Here is a 17,440-nt window from a genome sequence, read left to right as displayed (position 1 = left end):
TGTTGAGGCGACCTGTTATGGCAGGGCCTGGTTCTTTACCAGCACCTACCTCTGTGGGTTTTGATGGCATGGTCTTGCTGTGAGCCAGGAAACCGACCTCAGTCCGCATTAATTACAGAGTGTGGCATACCTACATTAAGTGGTGTGAGCGAAGACTCTGCCATTCGACTAATTTTCGTCTTTCCCGTATCCTAGTCTTTCTCCATGATGGCTTGGACGCAGGTTTGCGACTTGGGTCCCTAAAGGTCCAGGTGTCAGACTTCTCTATCAGTTTCCAAATGAAAAATAGCTGATATTCTAGAAGTAAGAACCTTCCTTCGAGGGGTCCTGCATATACAGCCCTTTATGTTACGCCTATGGCTCCCTGGGACCTAAACTTGGTTCTAACCATGCTTTAGAGGTCCCCCTTTGAACCAATGGGTTCAACAGAGCGCGGCTGGCCGGCTTCTAAGCAGACCATCGCTAGGTGGATTACGTCCACAATCAAGCAGGCCTACGTCAGTTGCAATCGGCCTGCGCCTAGTCGTATTGCTGCCCATTCCACCCGCTCAGTGGGGGCTTCTTGGGGTGCGCATAACGGGGTCTCAGCGGATCAGCTCTGCTGGGTGACCACCTGATCCTCTCTCCATACCTTCTCTAGGTTTTATCAATTTAATGTGTTAGCGTCCCCGGACACCAGTTTCGGCTGCGCAGTGTTGCGGACCGGACTGTCAGAGCAGTCCCTCCCTTAGGGGGCTGATTTGTTACGTCCCCATGGTAAGCAGGGTCCCCAGGTGGAGCTAAGAGAAAAAAGGATTTTATACTTGCGTTAAATCCATTTCCCTGAGTCAATCTGGGGGACACTGCGTTCCCTCCCTTCTGTCTTCTGTGGTTATTTTTTTGGTGTTGTGGTTCCCTTCTTTCGAGCTTTTGTATTACACTCTGAAGTTCACATAGGGTTACAGACTGGATATAGCCTGTCAGCAGGAAAGTTAACTATTTAAGTACCTACTCCATGTTCCCTCATACAACCCCATACTAAGCAGTGTCCATCAGATGGACTCCGAGAAATTAATTTAACGTGAGTATAAAATCCTCTTTTCTCATATTACATTGTTTGCCATGCTTATTTGCCATACTTTTAATTTTCTCATTTTCATTTCATGTCATATAATCATTTTATTGTATCCTTCTCATTATCCTCTTGCTATTTTTTGATTTCTGATTTGCTCATTGCTCCCCGCCTCATTGCAAACTGACACTGTTTTATTTTCTCTCCTTCCCTGTCACCTCTCACCATCCTGCCTACCGCTCCCTCATTTTGTTTACCTACCTACCGCCACATTCTAACTTGCTAACACTGCCAATCTTATTCACATATCTCCACTTCCCTCTCTCCCCTTCTCCTGTGCCCTCTGGAATGCCAGATCTCTCAGAAATAAATTGCCCTCTATTTACGACCTCTTCTTATCTAACTCTTAACCTTCTTGCCCTTACTGAAACCTGGCTCTCCAACTCTGACACTGCCTCTCCTGCTGCTCTCTTCTACGGTGGTCTCTCCTTCACCCACGCTGCCAGACCTGGTGACTGTCCAGATGGCGGAGTGGATATCCTCCTTTCCCCCACTTGCAACTTTACGTTTATTCCTCCTGAACACTCCCTCTCCTTTTCCTCTTTTGAAGTCCATTCTATCTGTCTTTTCTACCCCTTCCATTTCCGTGTCTCTGTAATCTATCGCCCCCTGGTCTATCTTTGAAGCCTTGCTTCCCCATCACCTCTCCTCTGACTCCCCTCCATCATCTTAGGCGACTTCGACATCCCCATCGACAACCCCACCGACCCTGCTTTCATCAAGCTGCTTGCACTTTCTTCCTCCCCTCCGCCTCTCTTAGTGGTCCTCTTTCCCTACCCACTGCCTTGGTCACTCCCTTGACCTTGTCTTCTCCCACCTATGTGGTCTTTCTGATTTCTTCATCTCTCCCTTCCCACTCTCTGTTTACCATCTCCTCTCATTTACCTTTTCCTTGTCTCCTGCACCCCTCTCCATGCCTAGACCTACCTAGACTTAACGCAACTTTGGCATTTTTGATCCTGCTATTTTGTCCTCTTCTCTCAAAACTCTCCTCCCACCTATATCCTCCCTGGCCTGCCCCAACCAGGTGGCCTCCCTCTACAACCAAGCCCTCAGCTCCGCTCTTGATGCTGTTGCCCCTGCCTCCTCTGTCCATCCTCGTTGTTCCAAAACCCAACCGTGGCACTCCAAATTTAGCTGCTTCCTCCAAAAATGTACCCGTACCGCCAAACGCTACTATAGAAAATCTTGCTCCATGTTACGCAACATTGCTCGCATTCGGCCCTTCCTCTCCCAGAACACCACCAAATCTCTTATCCACTCCCTGATCATCTCTCTGTTGGACTACTGTAACTTTCTCCTCACTGGCCTTCCCCACTCTCATCATGCTCCTTTTCATTCTGTACTTAATGCCACCGCCAGACACGTCTTCCTTTCTCGCTGCTCCACATCTGTCTTCCTCCTCTACCATGCCTTTCACTGGCTCCCCTTTCCTTACAGAATCCTTTTCAAGCTCCTTGCCCTCACATATAAGTCCCTCACCAACTCCACTGCTCCCTACATCTCCAACCTCCTCTCTATTCACACTCCTTCCCGCCCTCTGCAATCGGCCAACGATCGTTGCCTCTGCTCCCCTCTGATTTACCTTTTTACCGCTCACGTATTCCAGACTTTTCCCGTGCTGCCCCCCTCCATTGGAAGGATCTCCCTCATGCTATCAGAACCTCCCCCAATCTAAGCAGTCTCAAACAGGCATTAAAAACCCACCTCTTCTTAAAAGCCTTTCAGTAATCTGCCTAACTACCCACCTGTCTGCTACCTCTCCCTATCTCCCCTTCCTCCTTCTCGTTCCGTTCGACCCGTCCCCATTTCACATTCCCTATGTCTTCAGTTTGTCCGCCTTTCCCCTTAGATTGTAAGCTCCTCTTAGCAGGGTCCTCTCTCCTCCTGTCTCCACCACTTTTAATTCTGCTCTACTGCTACTCTTCCCACATCCTTCTTTAGCCTCCTGCTCACCGACTCCTTCTGCTTTTCACTACTCCTTTTCTAAAGCTCTTAACCTGTTGCTGCGCCCACACTCCTAGGCACACCAGGTTTCCTGCTGTGCTGACTTTCCCTCTGTCCTGTCTTTCCTCTCCCCACCCTTTCTTTAGCTGTGCTCTGAGCTTCCTGAGTTATTGTGCTGCTCGTTTATTGTACTGTAATGTCATACCATTGTATTTTCCTATTGTTTGTTCTGTACGGCACTGCAGACACTTTGTGGCGCCTTACAAATAGAAATTAATAATAATATTTTGTCCACCTCATCCTTTTTTAAGCTGCAGCCAATATGGGGCACAGCAATGTTTGCACTTTTTTCAACATAAAAATAAAAGTTTTAAATGTGTTAAATGAGTTAGGTGCATAAAACCCACTAATAACACAGACAGAGTGTACCATTATCATACCCAGGAACCAAAAACTGCAAGAGATCAGGTTATGTAAAAATATTATGCTGTTACACTTTTACATACATTGCATAGGCACATTCCCATGTATTCCCAGACATATATTGCACAGGACCATTTTTAATTGTAAGTCAGAGAAAATGGTTTAACACAAGTATAAAAATAAAGTTTTTGATGAATCTACTGCTCAGTATCTGGTTTTGTCACCCAGGAATGGGGGCATCTGGTAAACATACCTTTTTTTTTTTTTTTTTTTTAAGAAGGAATGATTCACCCAGGAATCTTAAAATACAGTCAATCAGCTTCTCCTTTTAGCCAACCCATTATAATGTTTGTTCACTGGTTTCTTAAGACTTATGTGTAGGCTTCAGCCAAATAATTATTTGTTCCTGTTCTTATTTTTAATTTAACTAGATTTCCTGAACTCATGGCACATACAGTCCCTAATATTATCACTGACAAATTATGCCTAAAAATGGATTCACTATTTACCACGATGAGTGGAAAAAAGTTTTTATTACATATCGCTCCCACCACTGATAGATAGCTATACCATGCTCTTTCTATTGTCACAAGAAAAAAGTGCATGCTGTACCCATGGTTCATATGTAAAGTTGGCACATTCTCTTTAGTCATCATTGATCGTTTATTCTTGTGCGCACATTGTCATGTCATAAGTGGTCTACATGTGCATGAAATTGCCTATGTAAGCCATTTCTCAGTAAAAGACCATAATCTTATATTCTTGTAACCTAAGATTACCATTGGCATGCAAAAATGATTAAACGTGGGAATAGTGGTCTAGCGTTAAGGTTTCTTTAAAAAGTTGCATGGTTACATTTTATGAATTGGCCAGTCAAAGTACTTATGGGCCATACATTTTCTGCAATGCTTTTCTGCTAACATGTTTTGACTTTTGGTTAAAGAATGTGTATTATTTTATTGTTGCAGTTGATGACGAAGATGTAAATTATAGTGTGATAGACCAGTTTCAGTCTCTGTTTGGTCTCTCAGTAAGTTCTGATTTAATATTTTAAAAGATTTTTTAAAGTAATTGATATCAGTAGAATTTATAATATTGAGTTCTTTATGCGATTACCTTAAACAGTGTAAACACAAAAACAGCTTCGCTGTGGGGGCAACAAAACACTTTGGGCTCACCATTCCCTAGGCGTATAGGTTTTAGTAGCAAGATGTCGGCATTGGCTTGCAAGCAGTAGTTTGCACAGGAAAGGAGTAAGCACAGCAACGCACCTTGGTTTGCAGTGCAGAAATGAAATTTAATTTTAAAGAGCATTATTATTGTAATTAGGTAAGAAGGTCCAGAGTGTGCATTTTTAGGGTCTTCCTTGCTATACATTGGGGCTCACATCCATTTCCAATGACTTTAATTTTGTTCCAGATCAGAGATGACTGTCTTAGGGTCTTACTTTTTTTTTTTTTTTAATAGGACCTCTGTTCAACTTTCAACTTGCACGTGTGTATGCATCATCACATGCAAGAAAGACAGTCCCGATGTCTCCCGCATCTCATGATCTCCATCTACTTCCGTATTCTACATTAACTTGATAGCTTTATGTTTATGCTGAAATTTAAAATTGATCTAGGACATGCCCTATACCAACTATTAATCTGACATCACATTTTAAACTTACCTCACCCTCCAATGCTACATTAACTTGATAGCTTTATGTTTACACTGAAATGTAAAATTGATCTAGGACATGCCCTATACCAACTATTAATCTGACATCACATTTTTATTGTAGTGTTTTGCTGAGATATTTTCTTTATGAAATGGCAGATTTAGGGTTTTCCCCTGGTACTGTTTCTTCATTGTATTCCAGTGGTAGGCTTCAGCTTTGTCCAGTTCTTTGTCTATTCAATTTTCAAGAGATACTTTGAGTTATAAGCTACCCACTCTTTCCAATGTACCTGATCTTCTGCTTAATAATAGGATAATGCATTGTAGTGCTTCACAATCTTGTGTTATATAAATAACCTATACTAATATGATACTAATAACGCTACATACTTTGATTGCTGGCTTTTGTTTTATTTTTATTTGTTAGATGCAACATCTCCAGAGGCAGAAAGTCTTGAGTTTAACTGCTGTTGGACAGAGCTTGAGTCGCTACGGAAAACTGTGTTGGATACAGGTTAGAGACACTGTCCTGTATTTATAGCAATAATATGCTGCAGAAATCAACCACACTGCAAGTCAACCAAGAGCACTTTAATAGGTCTCTAGGGATGAACTTCCATAGAGGTATTTTGAAACACTTTGGACAGACTGGGGTTGGGGTAGGGCATGTCCTAGATCAATTTTGAATTTTAGTGTAAACATAAAACCATCAAGTATCTGTGTGCTACATGAAAAAACGGGCAGTATTTAACTTATGTGCAAAATAATAAACTGATCTGCTCCCCTTGCATTGTAACATGGTTTGTCCAGGAGCAAACTTACTCATTTGTTTGCCTTACTTTTCTTAATGAATCAGGCCCAATAACTTCCTGGTATATGTAGGAAAGCTGCTTTGGGTAGGGCAGTTTCACAACTTGTTATATACCTTTTATATACTTGTTATAAAAGGAAATGCCACAGGATTCAATGGGTAATTCAACTTGATAAATTTAGTTAAAAATGGTGATTTACTGTACTAGCTGATCAGAAGGTGTAAAGGTCCTACAGGACAATCTTCAAGTCAAGTCTTTAGTCCTCAGAATGGCTTTCCACACTGTGGCCTGATGCAGCATTAGTTGCAAAATGGGCGTAATTTATGCTTTAAAAAAAGTTGAATGCAAAAATAGCGTATCTTTGTTTGTATAATGAGTTGCATGAATCTTAAGGTGGAATAAAAATTTCGCCTAAGAAATTTGCAAAATTCTGCAGTCAAATCCAGAATGAGTTGAATATTCTTCTGAACAGTTTTGAAAAAGAAATCCTTTTTCTCTATACAGTGATGTTCTTATAGTCTATGGTGCCAGGGGCATTGTTTTACTATACCCTGAATTAGCAATTGCCCACCACACATGCTCATGCACTCTTTCCAATTCCCACCCTCTATTATTTTCCTGGGAAACAAATGGTTGCTAAAGATTAGTAGCAAAAAAATAAATTAAATCAGGGAAAACCATTCCCTGAATAGTGCTGGTCGTAATGTGACTAGATAACCTGCGATATTGTAATTCATATTAGGTAGTTGGCCTGATAGCGCAGGACATGTGGTCCCCAAGCAACTCAAATACAGGCCAAAGTCGACCACATTGGCCTGTATGTGAAGTCACCCGATTGCACTATTTGGACCCAATGATGTGGGAAATTATCCAGCTGCTCAGTCCTCCATTCTTTTGGTATGGCCAGACTGAACAATGATTGTTCAATTTATGGGCACCATGAGTATGAACTTAGTTAGCCTATGTACAATAAGCAAGCAATTTATCATAAAATTATTTTCTTGTTCTGGTGATTCGTGTAGAGTGTTTTTTTTTTTTGTTTTTTTTTTGTATTATTATTTTTTTTAACCCCAGCCTTCCGTTCTGCAGTGTGGATTATTTGTAGACGAGTTTGGACTTGACCTATAATTGCAATTGAATAAATGCTTTTGAACAAACTGAATTCGCTTGTACCAAGCAGTATGGTTGTGAACAAGGAACCAATTTGCATCTCTTAATGTTCATCCTTCTAGTGGCAGGGAAAATTATGCTCAGCGCCCCAATAACCTTGACACGAAAATGTTTGTTTTTTTTCCTGTAAGGAGCAAAATAACCATTTTATTTGTTTACTGATTATTTTGAATTTGCTTCCATGGCAGGTCGCAACCAACAGTTGTGTTTATCTTTTTGACATCCTCATCTTGGGACCAAGAGTCTTCAAAAATGGGCTACAAATGATTCTTGAAGATAAAGGTATCCTAAAGGTAATAAGAGAGGCATTTGTTATTTTTCTGCCACATTGGTTTGGTTTTTTAAAGAAACTACCCTTTTTCTTTTGACATTAACAAGGTGCCAATACAATAAAATGACATATATTGCTTTAAAACAGTTTTGTTACACTAGTGTAATTTCCTTTTAAATAATTAGTAAATACAAAATAAAAACATTGAAATCTCAAATTATTTTCTCCACTCCCATTCACACTGTTGGAGAAACACTTTCACTGAAAAGCCTGCCATGCTTCAAATTTCTAAATCTGAACATTACTATGGGAATTGTACTATAAACACTGTAAGACTCTTAATCAAGGCAGTTTTTGCTATGCTATAATGTTTATTATAGCACAGTGGTGCCCTTATATTAATGTTGCATCTAATGAACGACATTCCGCCATATTAAATCTGTGAGAGGGGGGCATGGTGTTTGAGGGGCTACATTTTAAAAAGTATTAGTGGTTGATGCCTCTGATTTAGGAGCCAGCGATGTCTTCTCCCAGAAAGACCCTCATACTCACCGTCTACATCCCATATTTGTCCCGTAAATTTTCTGTCGCTGAGGCCAATTATGATGTAGGTAATCGGAAACCTTTGGCCATCAAATGGGCCTTTGAAGAATGGGGTCATTGGCTGGAAGGAGCCATTCATGTAATTTCCGTTATAACTGATCACAACAACCTTCAGTACATCGAGTTTGCCGAGAGGTTGAATCCCAGACAGGCCCGCTGGGCGCTCTTTTTTACTCGTTTCAATTCATTATTACCTACAGACCCGGATCCAAAAACATCAAGGCAGATGCATTATCAAGAAGTTTCATTTCGCATCATGTTTCTGTCTCAGAACCACTGCCTATTATTCCTCCTTCTATTATTCATGCTGGATTAACTCAGGACTTGGGGGTAACTCTTCGTAGGTTTCAAAAGATAGCCCCCGCAGAAACTCCGGTGAACCGTTTGTTTGTTCCTGGCCACTTAAGAGAGGCGGTTCTCTGAAGCTCACGACAGCAAGACCGCTGGGCATCCTGGTATCTCCAAGACAGTGGAGATTCTTTCACGTTCCGTGTGGTGGCCCACGTTGTCCTCAGATGTCAGGAACTTCGTTCTTTCTTGTGAAAACTGTGCAAATTACAAGATTCCCAGGAATTGCCCTTCAGGCCAGCTTGTTCCGCTATCCATTCCTTTGAAACCTTGGACGCACTTATCTATGGATTTTATATAGGTGGTTGTCGACCAATTTAGTAAAATGTCTCATTTTATACCTTTAACTAGACTTCCCAGTGCACGTAGTCTAGCTGCACTTTTTGTTTAACATATTTTTCGGCTCCACGGCCCTCCCACGAACATTCAATTTGCTGCACAGTTTTGGAAATCTTTTTGTACCATCCTCAGGATTAACCATAGCCTTTCATCCGCATACCACCCACAATCTAATGGACAGACGGAGAGGGTTAATCAGTCCCTGGAACAGTTTTTGGGATTGTACACCTCAGAATTCCACAACAATTGGTCTTCTCTATTACCATGGGCAAAATGTGCATACAATAACTCCTTTCATTCTTCCACTCGTACTTCTCCATTCTATTGCAATTTTGGGTTTCACCCTATGTACATTTCTTTGTATTTGCTCAGCTTTTCTGGTCTCCCGGAAATACGTTCCACAGCCTCTAATGTCGAGATTATTTGGAAAAAAGTTTAGTCTTCCTTGAGGCGTGCCTCATTTCAGTCGAAGATGTTTGCTGACCGTCACTGTACAACTTGTTGTTTTAAAGTAGGTAAGAAGGTCTGGCTCTCTACTCGCAACATCAAACTCAGACAACCCTGCAAAAAACTCGGACCTAAATTCATTGGACCCTTCATTATCATCAAACAAGTTAATTCTGTGGTCTTCAGGTTAAAACTTCCTCGCGCCCTGAGAATTCCAAACACTTTTCATTGCTCCCTTCTCAAACCGGTGTTCTGCTCAAGTCAGTTTCGATGTCTTCAGCCTCCAATAACTCAGTCACGTAATCTGGATGCACGTCAGGAATTTGTGATCGAAAAAATTCTCGATTCTTAAAAAAAAAGTCCAAGGTTAAGTCCATTTTTTAGTTCAATGGAAAAATCGTGGTTTAAAAGAACGATCCTGGGTCCCACGGAAGCGCCTACATGCTGACAATCTTATCAGGAGATTCTTCAAATTCCCAGGAAACCAGGTTGTTGGGGTTCCTTAACCTCTCCTCAAGGGGAGAGTACTGTTACGAGCCGCCGCGGCTGCGGGCACCACCGCGACTCACATTCTCCAGTCCCTGGAGTCGCGGCCGTCTCCTTGATGACCGGGACGTCACTTCCGGTTTCCGGCCCAACTGTTGCTAGGGCAACGGCCGGACGCCAATATGTCAGATCGCCGCGTCCCGGCAACACAGGGCAGCCAGACACGTGCGCTTTAATTACCACCAAGCCTGCGGGCTAAGTAGGCATTATTACATTTATTAAGTTTTGCCTGGGGCTGATTAGGTCATACTTACCCCTTTCTCTGATTGGCTGCATTTTGTATTTAAGGCAGGAAGGGCTTAGCCTCCCTGCCGGTTATAGCGTTTATTCCCTGTGGATAGCTGACCTATTGTGTGCTGTGTTTTTGACTCCTGATAGATTTCCTGTTGTGACCTTGGCTTGGTTTTGGAACTGCTTGAACTCTGATTGCCCTGACTTCTGCTTGTTATTTGGATACCCCTGCTTGCTGCCAGCCCTGACCCATTGGCCTGTTTCTGACTACTCTGTTTGCTTTGGACCCCTGACCTCGGCTTGTTCCTGACCACGCCTTACCATCTGGATTCTCTCCTCCGGCCTTGCTGCTGCGCTTTTGTTAATAAACTTGCACAACAATAGAGTTAAGACCTGGGGGCATCTGAGTACCTGTGAGCACATCAAGCTCTACGGGAAGGCGGCTGCTATAGGCAAAGACCTCTAGTGCTTGTTCTGTAAGTTTATTACAAGAATGGTCAGCCTAACAGAGGTCCAAATAGATATCATGCAGAGAAAGATATATCTGTCAAAGGAAAGGTGTGTCAAGATCGGGGTTGACATATTAATTACAGACTCATCGTCAACGTCAATGAGAGCACTTCAACTGTTGGTATTGTTTTCCTCAGTAATGGTGTTTCGGTGGGCAAGCTGGCACATGCCAAATCTCCAGCTGGAGCTCTTGAAAGAATGACGCCCCAGACAGGTTTCATTGGATCATTATCATCAAGCTTTCAAGAAACCAGGGAATCTCTTAGGTGGTGACGAAGCCCAAAACTCAAGAGAAAAGGAATGTCACTTTCAGAATCTGGGTGGATGATACAACAGGTTCCAGTGTTGCAGAGTAGCACACATCCAGAGGAGACAGCGCAAGATGCATGGTCACAGAAGAAGAAAAACCTTTATGTATACATCTTTGAAACAAGCAGTTTGGAAAGCAATCCGGCTGTCTAGCTGTCATTTTGTAGAAAGCACTAAATAAATGAAATCTAGAATCTGATTGGTTGCTATAGGCAACATCCCCACTTTTTCAAACCCTCAGCTTAGTAAATCTAGCCCTTGATCTATGTGACCTTGACTGTTGAATGATTATTGTTGCTAGACTGGGAGTGTTGAGGGAGTAAGTGTTGATGTAGTGAGTTTTTTATGTATACGGTCTCTAGATTTTATAGAGAATTATTCTCTATAAACAGGTTTTGTGGTGATCAGCCACAGATGCATCATTAAGGTAATGTGTATGCTAAATATATGTCCATGCAAGAACACCTCAGCACTCCACCACAACCTCCAATTTTAATTTCGTTGGGGTTTAAGATTTTAATTACAACACTTTTTTTGTTAATTAGAAACATATGATGGCAGATAAGAACTGCTTGGCCCATCTAGTCTGCCCATTTTTTAACCAATGGTAACCTTAAATCCTTTATTCTTTATAAGGATATCCTTATGTCTATCCAAAGCATGTTTAATTTACTCTACTGTATTAGCCTCTACCACCTCTGATAGGAGGCTCTTCCACTTATCCACTACCCTTATTGTGAAGTAATTTTTCCTCAAATTTCCTCTTAACCTACTTCCCTCCAATTTCAGTGCATGTCCTCGTGTTCTACTATTTATTTTCCTTTGAATGTTTCCCTCCTGTACCATGTTAAAACCCTTGATATATTTGAAACTTTCTATCATGTTTCCCCTTTTTTTTTCTCTGCTCCAAGCTATACATATTAAGATCTTTTAGTCTTTCCAGGTAAGTTTTGTGATGTAGAATATGCATAATTTTAGTTGCTCTATTTTGTATTTATAGCCTTCTGTAGCTATGCCCTCCAGAACTGAACACAGTATTCTAGATGAGGCCATACCAATGACCCATACAGTGGCATTATTACTTCTTTCTTTCTGCTCCTGATTCCTCTCTCTATGCAACCTAGCATCTGACTTGCCTTTCTCATTGCTTTGTTGCATTGCTTACCTGCCTTTACCTGAAATAGTGACTCCTAGATCCCTTTCCTCTTAAATAGTTTCCATTATACTGCCATTAATACTATAATTAGCCTTTGGGATTTTAATGGATTTTGCATATTTTTTCATTAAACTGTAGTTGCTACTCTCGACCATTTCTCTAGTCTACCTAGATTTGTTTAAGGTTTCAGGAGGTGGCTTTTAAAAAGTCACAAATTCCCATAAATACTGTGCTTGGGATGAGGATCTGGATCATTTTTATGTATCGAAAGCAATCCTTGTTTCAAGAGCACCAGAACTCTGTTCATTAATACAGCAGATCAACTGCTTCACTGCTGCATGAAAATAAAGAGCAGGCGGGGGCGTGGCTTGGCCACCATTAGGATCGGTTGCGTCTGTGCTCCTGATTCTATACCCACAGAATCCCCCAACATTGGGTCTCATAGCACCCTCACTCCCCACATTTGGGCATAATTGGACCCCTGTGAACCCTGGTGTGACACAGAACCTTATGAGATCTGCGGCTCTGCTGCGCAAATGGCACTTGGGTATGAAGCCCTTGGCACAGCACAGACCTCCATGCATCCGCCTACGTGAGAATCCCTGCAGGCATTGCCCGCTGTCACCGAGGCCACCCGCACTAGACTCCTTGCCCTGGCCGACACCTGGAGACACATGTCCGCCTAATAATCCACCCAGGCTTGAGAATGCCGGAACGGAAGTGCGGACCCGGCAAGCGCAGCCTCCCACAACTTGTTTCCCGCTGGGGTCCCTCTGGCATGACTGCTGCATCCATAAAACACCGGGGATTGTAGCCGTGCCAGTCCTGATGGCTGCCGGCACTTCACAACTCTGTATCGCTGCTGGGCTTGCCTGCTGGCTTCCCACGCTAGTGCACCTGCAGCGTAGAACTCTCACGGCACTTACCTCTCCTGCAACATAAAATCAGGAACCTGTCAGCACTTCAGGCTGTCTCCTATCTTCTATGATCCTCACAAGGTCCCCTGACCCAATCATCTGGATCTCACCGAGGTACTGTCAGAGTTTTACCTATATTTCAGGGCTCTGTCTTGGATTGTACTCAGATGAGGGCTGGCAAATATTAGCCCGGGGTGCAAGACTCGGTTCAGCAGCCTATATTAAAGGGAAAAAAATGCAGGTGACCCAGCCCAAGGTAGCCCACTATGGGACCGGCCCGGGGACAGATGCTCCCCAGCCCAGCCTGCCCCTGATTGTACTGCACACAGGCTCTGACTTTGGAGGCCTTTACTGCCACGTAGTGGTTATCACACACTGCCAGTTGCATTTGCATTGACTCTCACTTATCACCAAGTGTTTTCCAAAAGTTTTCAAAACACCCCTTCTGGTACTACTCATGACAACCTCACTAATATCAGGGGACTGCTTTCCAAGAGGGCTCATCCACACCTTTATAAAAAAAAAAACACTGTACCCTGTCAAGCTTGCTATTCTGGAGCAAAGGGTTCTTTGCACTCCTCCCAGTGGCAGTCAAGTACAAGCTCAGGGCCCACTTGGATCCTTTGAAGAATACGAATTCGCATAGGCCTCTGCCCTATCTTGAGGCTACAGACCAGCCAAGATGTACAATAATGTATCCGACCTAAAATGTATCTACAGCTGCCGCCCAGATGCATATTTTTCACCTCCTTTAGGAGAAATTGACCCACGCTACATGCTATCAATGTGCTGAATACAATTCCTTTGGCTTCTCCTGTATTGGGCTATCCGAACAAAGCTGATCGAGAGATGCAATCACTCTGTTGGAACATAGACGTAAACATGGCCCCTAAAACGATCAAACCGGCCAAACCAGCTAAACAATTATCCTTCTTTAAACCTCAAAAGTTGAATTCCTCCTCACCCTCCTCTAAAGGTACTGATAACCGTGGCGACTCATTGCCCCTAGCTAGATCTGCCTCACCAGTCTCCCTACCACCTGGTGATTCCTCAGCTCCATTTGATCCAGATGCCCCGACCACCTATAAAATGATGCAGCATCTGTTCTCTACCCTAAAAACAGACATACTTGCTGAAATGCATTCTTTTATCAACACACTTCAAGCGGAAGTGCTAGAGATTGGGAATAGGACGGACCATCTGGAGACGAATTTGGAGGGGATGGTGGCCTCCCATAACGAGCTAACAACCATGCATGAACAACTCGAAGCTGAGGTGTCGATTTTGAGAGATAAATTGGCAGCTGTGGAGGGTAGATCCCGTCGGAACAGTATTAAAATATGGGGTATCCCAGAGCAAGTTTCCAATGCCAACCTTCTGTCCTTCACCACAGATCTGTTTTGGAAGCTCTTGCCAACAGCCTCCACTCAGGACTTACTTATTGATCGAATACACAGATTCCCTAAAGCCAGAAATGCGTCAGTACTCTGCCCAGAGACACCCTGAAGTGCATACATTTATTTCATGTAAAAGAGTGTATCTTGTATTCCTGAAGTCGACGCTTGTATTAACAGATAGGGGAAGTGTGATAATATTGGGAGATTATAACCTAGTCATAGATCCTAGACTTGACAGATCGCCGCCTTCTAGTCTCTTGTATCCACCAACCCCGGGCAACCCATCATTAATGTTTCGGAGACTTCTGGCAGAACACGGCCTATATGATGTTTGGAGGTAGCAAATCTAAATGTAAAGGATTTCAGGTACTTCTCCTCAGTGCACAACACATACTCCCGTATTGATCTTATCCTATCAGATAAAAGGTCACTGCAGAACACATGTATTGTACAGATTCTCCCTATTTCTTGGTCAGATCATGTACCAGTAGTATGGTCTTGGAAACCCACGGGACCGTACCCTCCCCTGCATCCATGGCGTCTGGCGGCCCACTTACTTTCTTCTCTGGAATCCAAGTTAGAAATTAAAGAGGCTCTTTTATCACATATACAAACGAATGACCCCAAGAAGACCTCGATTTTTACTTATTGGTGTGCTCTCAAAGCTGTAGTGAGAGGGACAGCTATTCAAGTGGCAACTAGGATGAGGAAAGCAAATCTACATAAACAGACAGAGCTGGAAACTAAACTTAAACACCTAGAAACACAACACAAACAACACCCCAGTAGATCCATTGGTTTGGAGATCTCTCTGGTTAAGGCTAAATTGCAAAAGTTTCTCATGGCCTGCACCTCATTCCATGAGGAACTGGTGCCCATATGCGGGCCCAACAGCAGGGAAATTCCCTGTTGAAATGCTGGAATCTCATATTATAGTTATCTCTAAGCCAGGAAAGGACCCCACAGACTGTAAAAATTATAGACCTATCGCCCTATTAAATTCGGACATTAAAATTTCGCGAAACTCATCGCTAACAGGTTCTCCCCAGTTATCCCTATGCTAATTCACTTGGACCAAGTGGGGTTTGTCACCGGCAGACAAGCTCCTGACAATTCAAGGCGTATCTTTCACCTCATAGAACAGATCCACAGAACGGGAGATGCACTGCTCCTGCTCTCACTGGATACTGAAAAAGCGTTTGACAGGTTCCACTAGTTTATATATGACAAGGGTTCTGGAGCGTATGGGGCTGGCTGGGGAGATTCTGAGTGCTATCCTGGCGCTTTATGCTAAACCCTCTGCGTGGGTATTTAGCTATGGATTTCTGTCCAACAATTTTCCAATCTCCAATGGCACCCGACAAGGTTGTCCCTTGTTTCCTCTCATATACCTCATGGCAATTGAACCGCTGGCCGCTAGGGTGAGAATTAGCCAGGAGTGTGTGGAAGGAGAAGCCCACAAGCTATGCTTGTTCGCGGATGATGTCTTATTATTTGTTGCCAGCCTGGAGACCTCGCTGCCTGTAATCCATAGACTTCTAGCCCAGTTTAGTGAAGCCTTTCTGTACAAACTTAATACATATAAAACAAAAGCTCTTCCCATCAGCATTCCGCAGGTGAGATTACAGAAGTGAAATCTATAATTGGAAATCCACAGAAATATTGGTTGATCTAGTGTGGGTTCCTCGAGACTGGAGACCTCAAGCCCATAAAGCATTTGAATAGAAACTGCTTACAATATTAGGCTTGTTTTAAACTAATGTACACAGAAGCCAGGAGGTTTATGGTCATATTAAAGATCATCATACATGTTTTGGGATAAATGTCATCTGTTTGTGAGTTATATTAGCAAATGAGTTATGAATTAATTCTGTTGATTGTTTACAAAATATTTGTTTGCTTTCAATTAACAAGAACTAATTAATCTTGTTTTCGTTTTAAGGTGGTCCATGACTGTCGCTGGCTTGCAGATCTTTTGTCCCACCAATATGGTGTGATCCTTAGCAATGTCTTTGATACACAGGTATGCCTGCAATTTTGGAGTATAACCTAAGAGTGAAAGTAGGAAATAAATATATAATCCTCAGGTGCTCAAATAGTATGAACAGACCAGCACCAGCAAAAGAATATTCAAAGGCAAAAATTTTATCGAAAAATACAAACAATATATAAAAATACATTACAAAACACTTCCTGCCCAACGATTGTTTCAGTTCCAGTTGCTTTCTTCAGGGGTAATGGTTACACACTACCGTTACCCTTTTATACTGTTCAAAGGCGCCACTAATCAGCTGTTCTAATTACACACGGACACATAATAACTAACTCACATGGTGATGTACAAATCAAGCTAAATGTTACCTAGCAGCACTACATGCAGAGATATATTATTAATACAATACATGTATTCGGGGAAAAACATAGACAGCATAAAAACATTAATTCATCTTCACATTGTTTAACAATGTGAACCTAATCAGTATGTGTGTATATGTGTATGTGTGAGTGCGCTTTGTGTAGCTGGATGAAGCTAAGGAGAGAGGTATGTGGCAGTTGGGACCACTGCCTAATGGTGCAGAGAGGGTTAATTCTACACACACACACACACACACACACACGAGACCAAGTGGAGCACCTGGTCTAATCAATTAAGGAGTCAGCCAGAGCAAGGCTTGACAGGAAGCTTAAAAAACTGGATTTGATCTGTGTGTGATAGACTGGTGCCAAAAAGTGGCCAGTGACTTGTTAGGGACCTAACTGTGATAGCCAATGTTGAGGGCTATGGGACTATGTTTATTTCTGTGAATGGTTCATTTGTTTGCTGAAGACACTGCCAAGACTGTTTTATCCATCCTGACAAGTGGATATACGTTAAGTGGTTCAGCTGAAACCTGTATGAGGGGACATCTGTTTGCACACTTTTCACAGTTGAAAGAGTATGTAAGTCCTCCCTCCCCCCTTTCCAGTTCAGCTATTTCCTTGTTCTCCTAGAATATAGAAGGTGATTGTTGAATGCAATATCTCTCATATAGATTAATCATTTATATATTAATTATAATACCCTACTTTGTTTATTATTTTCTTGACCTATCTACCTCTTTTTGTATACATTTGTTACAAATATTTCTAGGATTAACTCTTTATCTACCATCCACAGAAAATTAAACTAAACACATCAATAAATGTATGTCATTTATTGGCTTTGGAATATACTATATATGCAGAAGATGATAGATACTAT

General features: G+C 42.4%; 1 protein-coding gene across 4 annotated transcripts in view; it reads left to right on the top strand.

The window, feature by feature from the left end:
- EXD1 (exonuclease 3'-5' domain containing 1) overlaps nt 1-17,440 on the top strand; it is a 208,068-nt gene that overhangs the window by 78,465 nt on the left and 112,163 nt on the right. For all 4 annotated transcript variants that reach the window (XM_075193375.1, XM_075193372.1, XM_075193373.1 and 1 more), the window contains 4 exons: nt 4,450-4,511; nt 5,571-5,657; nt 7,314-7,418; nt 16,142-16,222. In XM_075193375.1, the coding sequence (XP_075049476.1) occupies nt 4,450-4,511; nt 5,571-5,657; nt 7,314-7,418; nt 16,142-16,222 (335 nt within the window). The remainder of the gene's footprint in view (nt 1-4,449; nt 4,512-5,570; nt 5,658-7,313; nt 7,419-16,141; nt 16,223-17,440) is intronic.

The sequence above is a fragment of the Mixophyes fleayi genome, chromosome 12, assembly GCF_038048845.1.
Source record: "Mixophyes fleayi isolate aMixFle1 chromosome 12, aMixFle1.hap1, whole genome shotgun sequence".
NCBI lineage: Eukaryota > Metazoa > Chordata > Amphibia > Anura > Limnodynastidae > Mixophyes > Mixophyes fleayi.
This window is presented reverse-complemented; position numbering and strand designations above follow the sequence as displayed.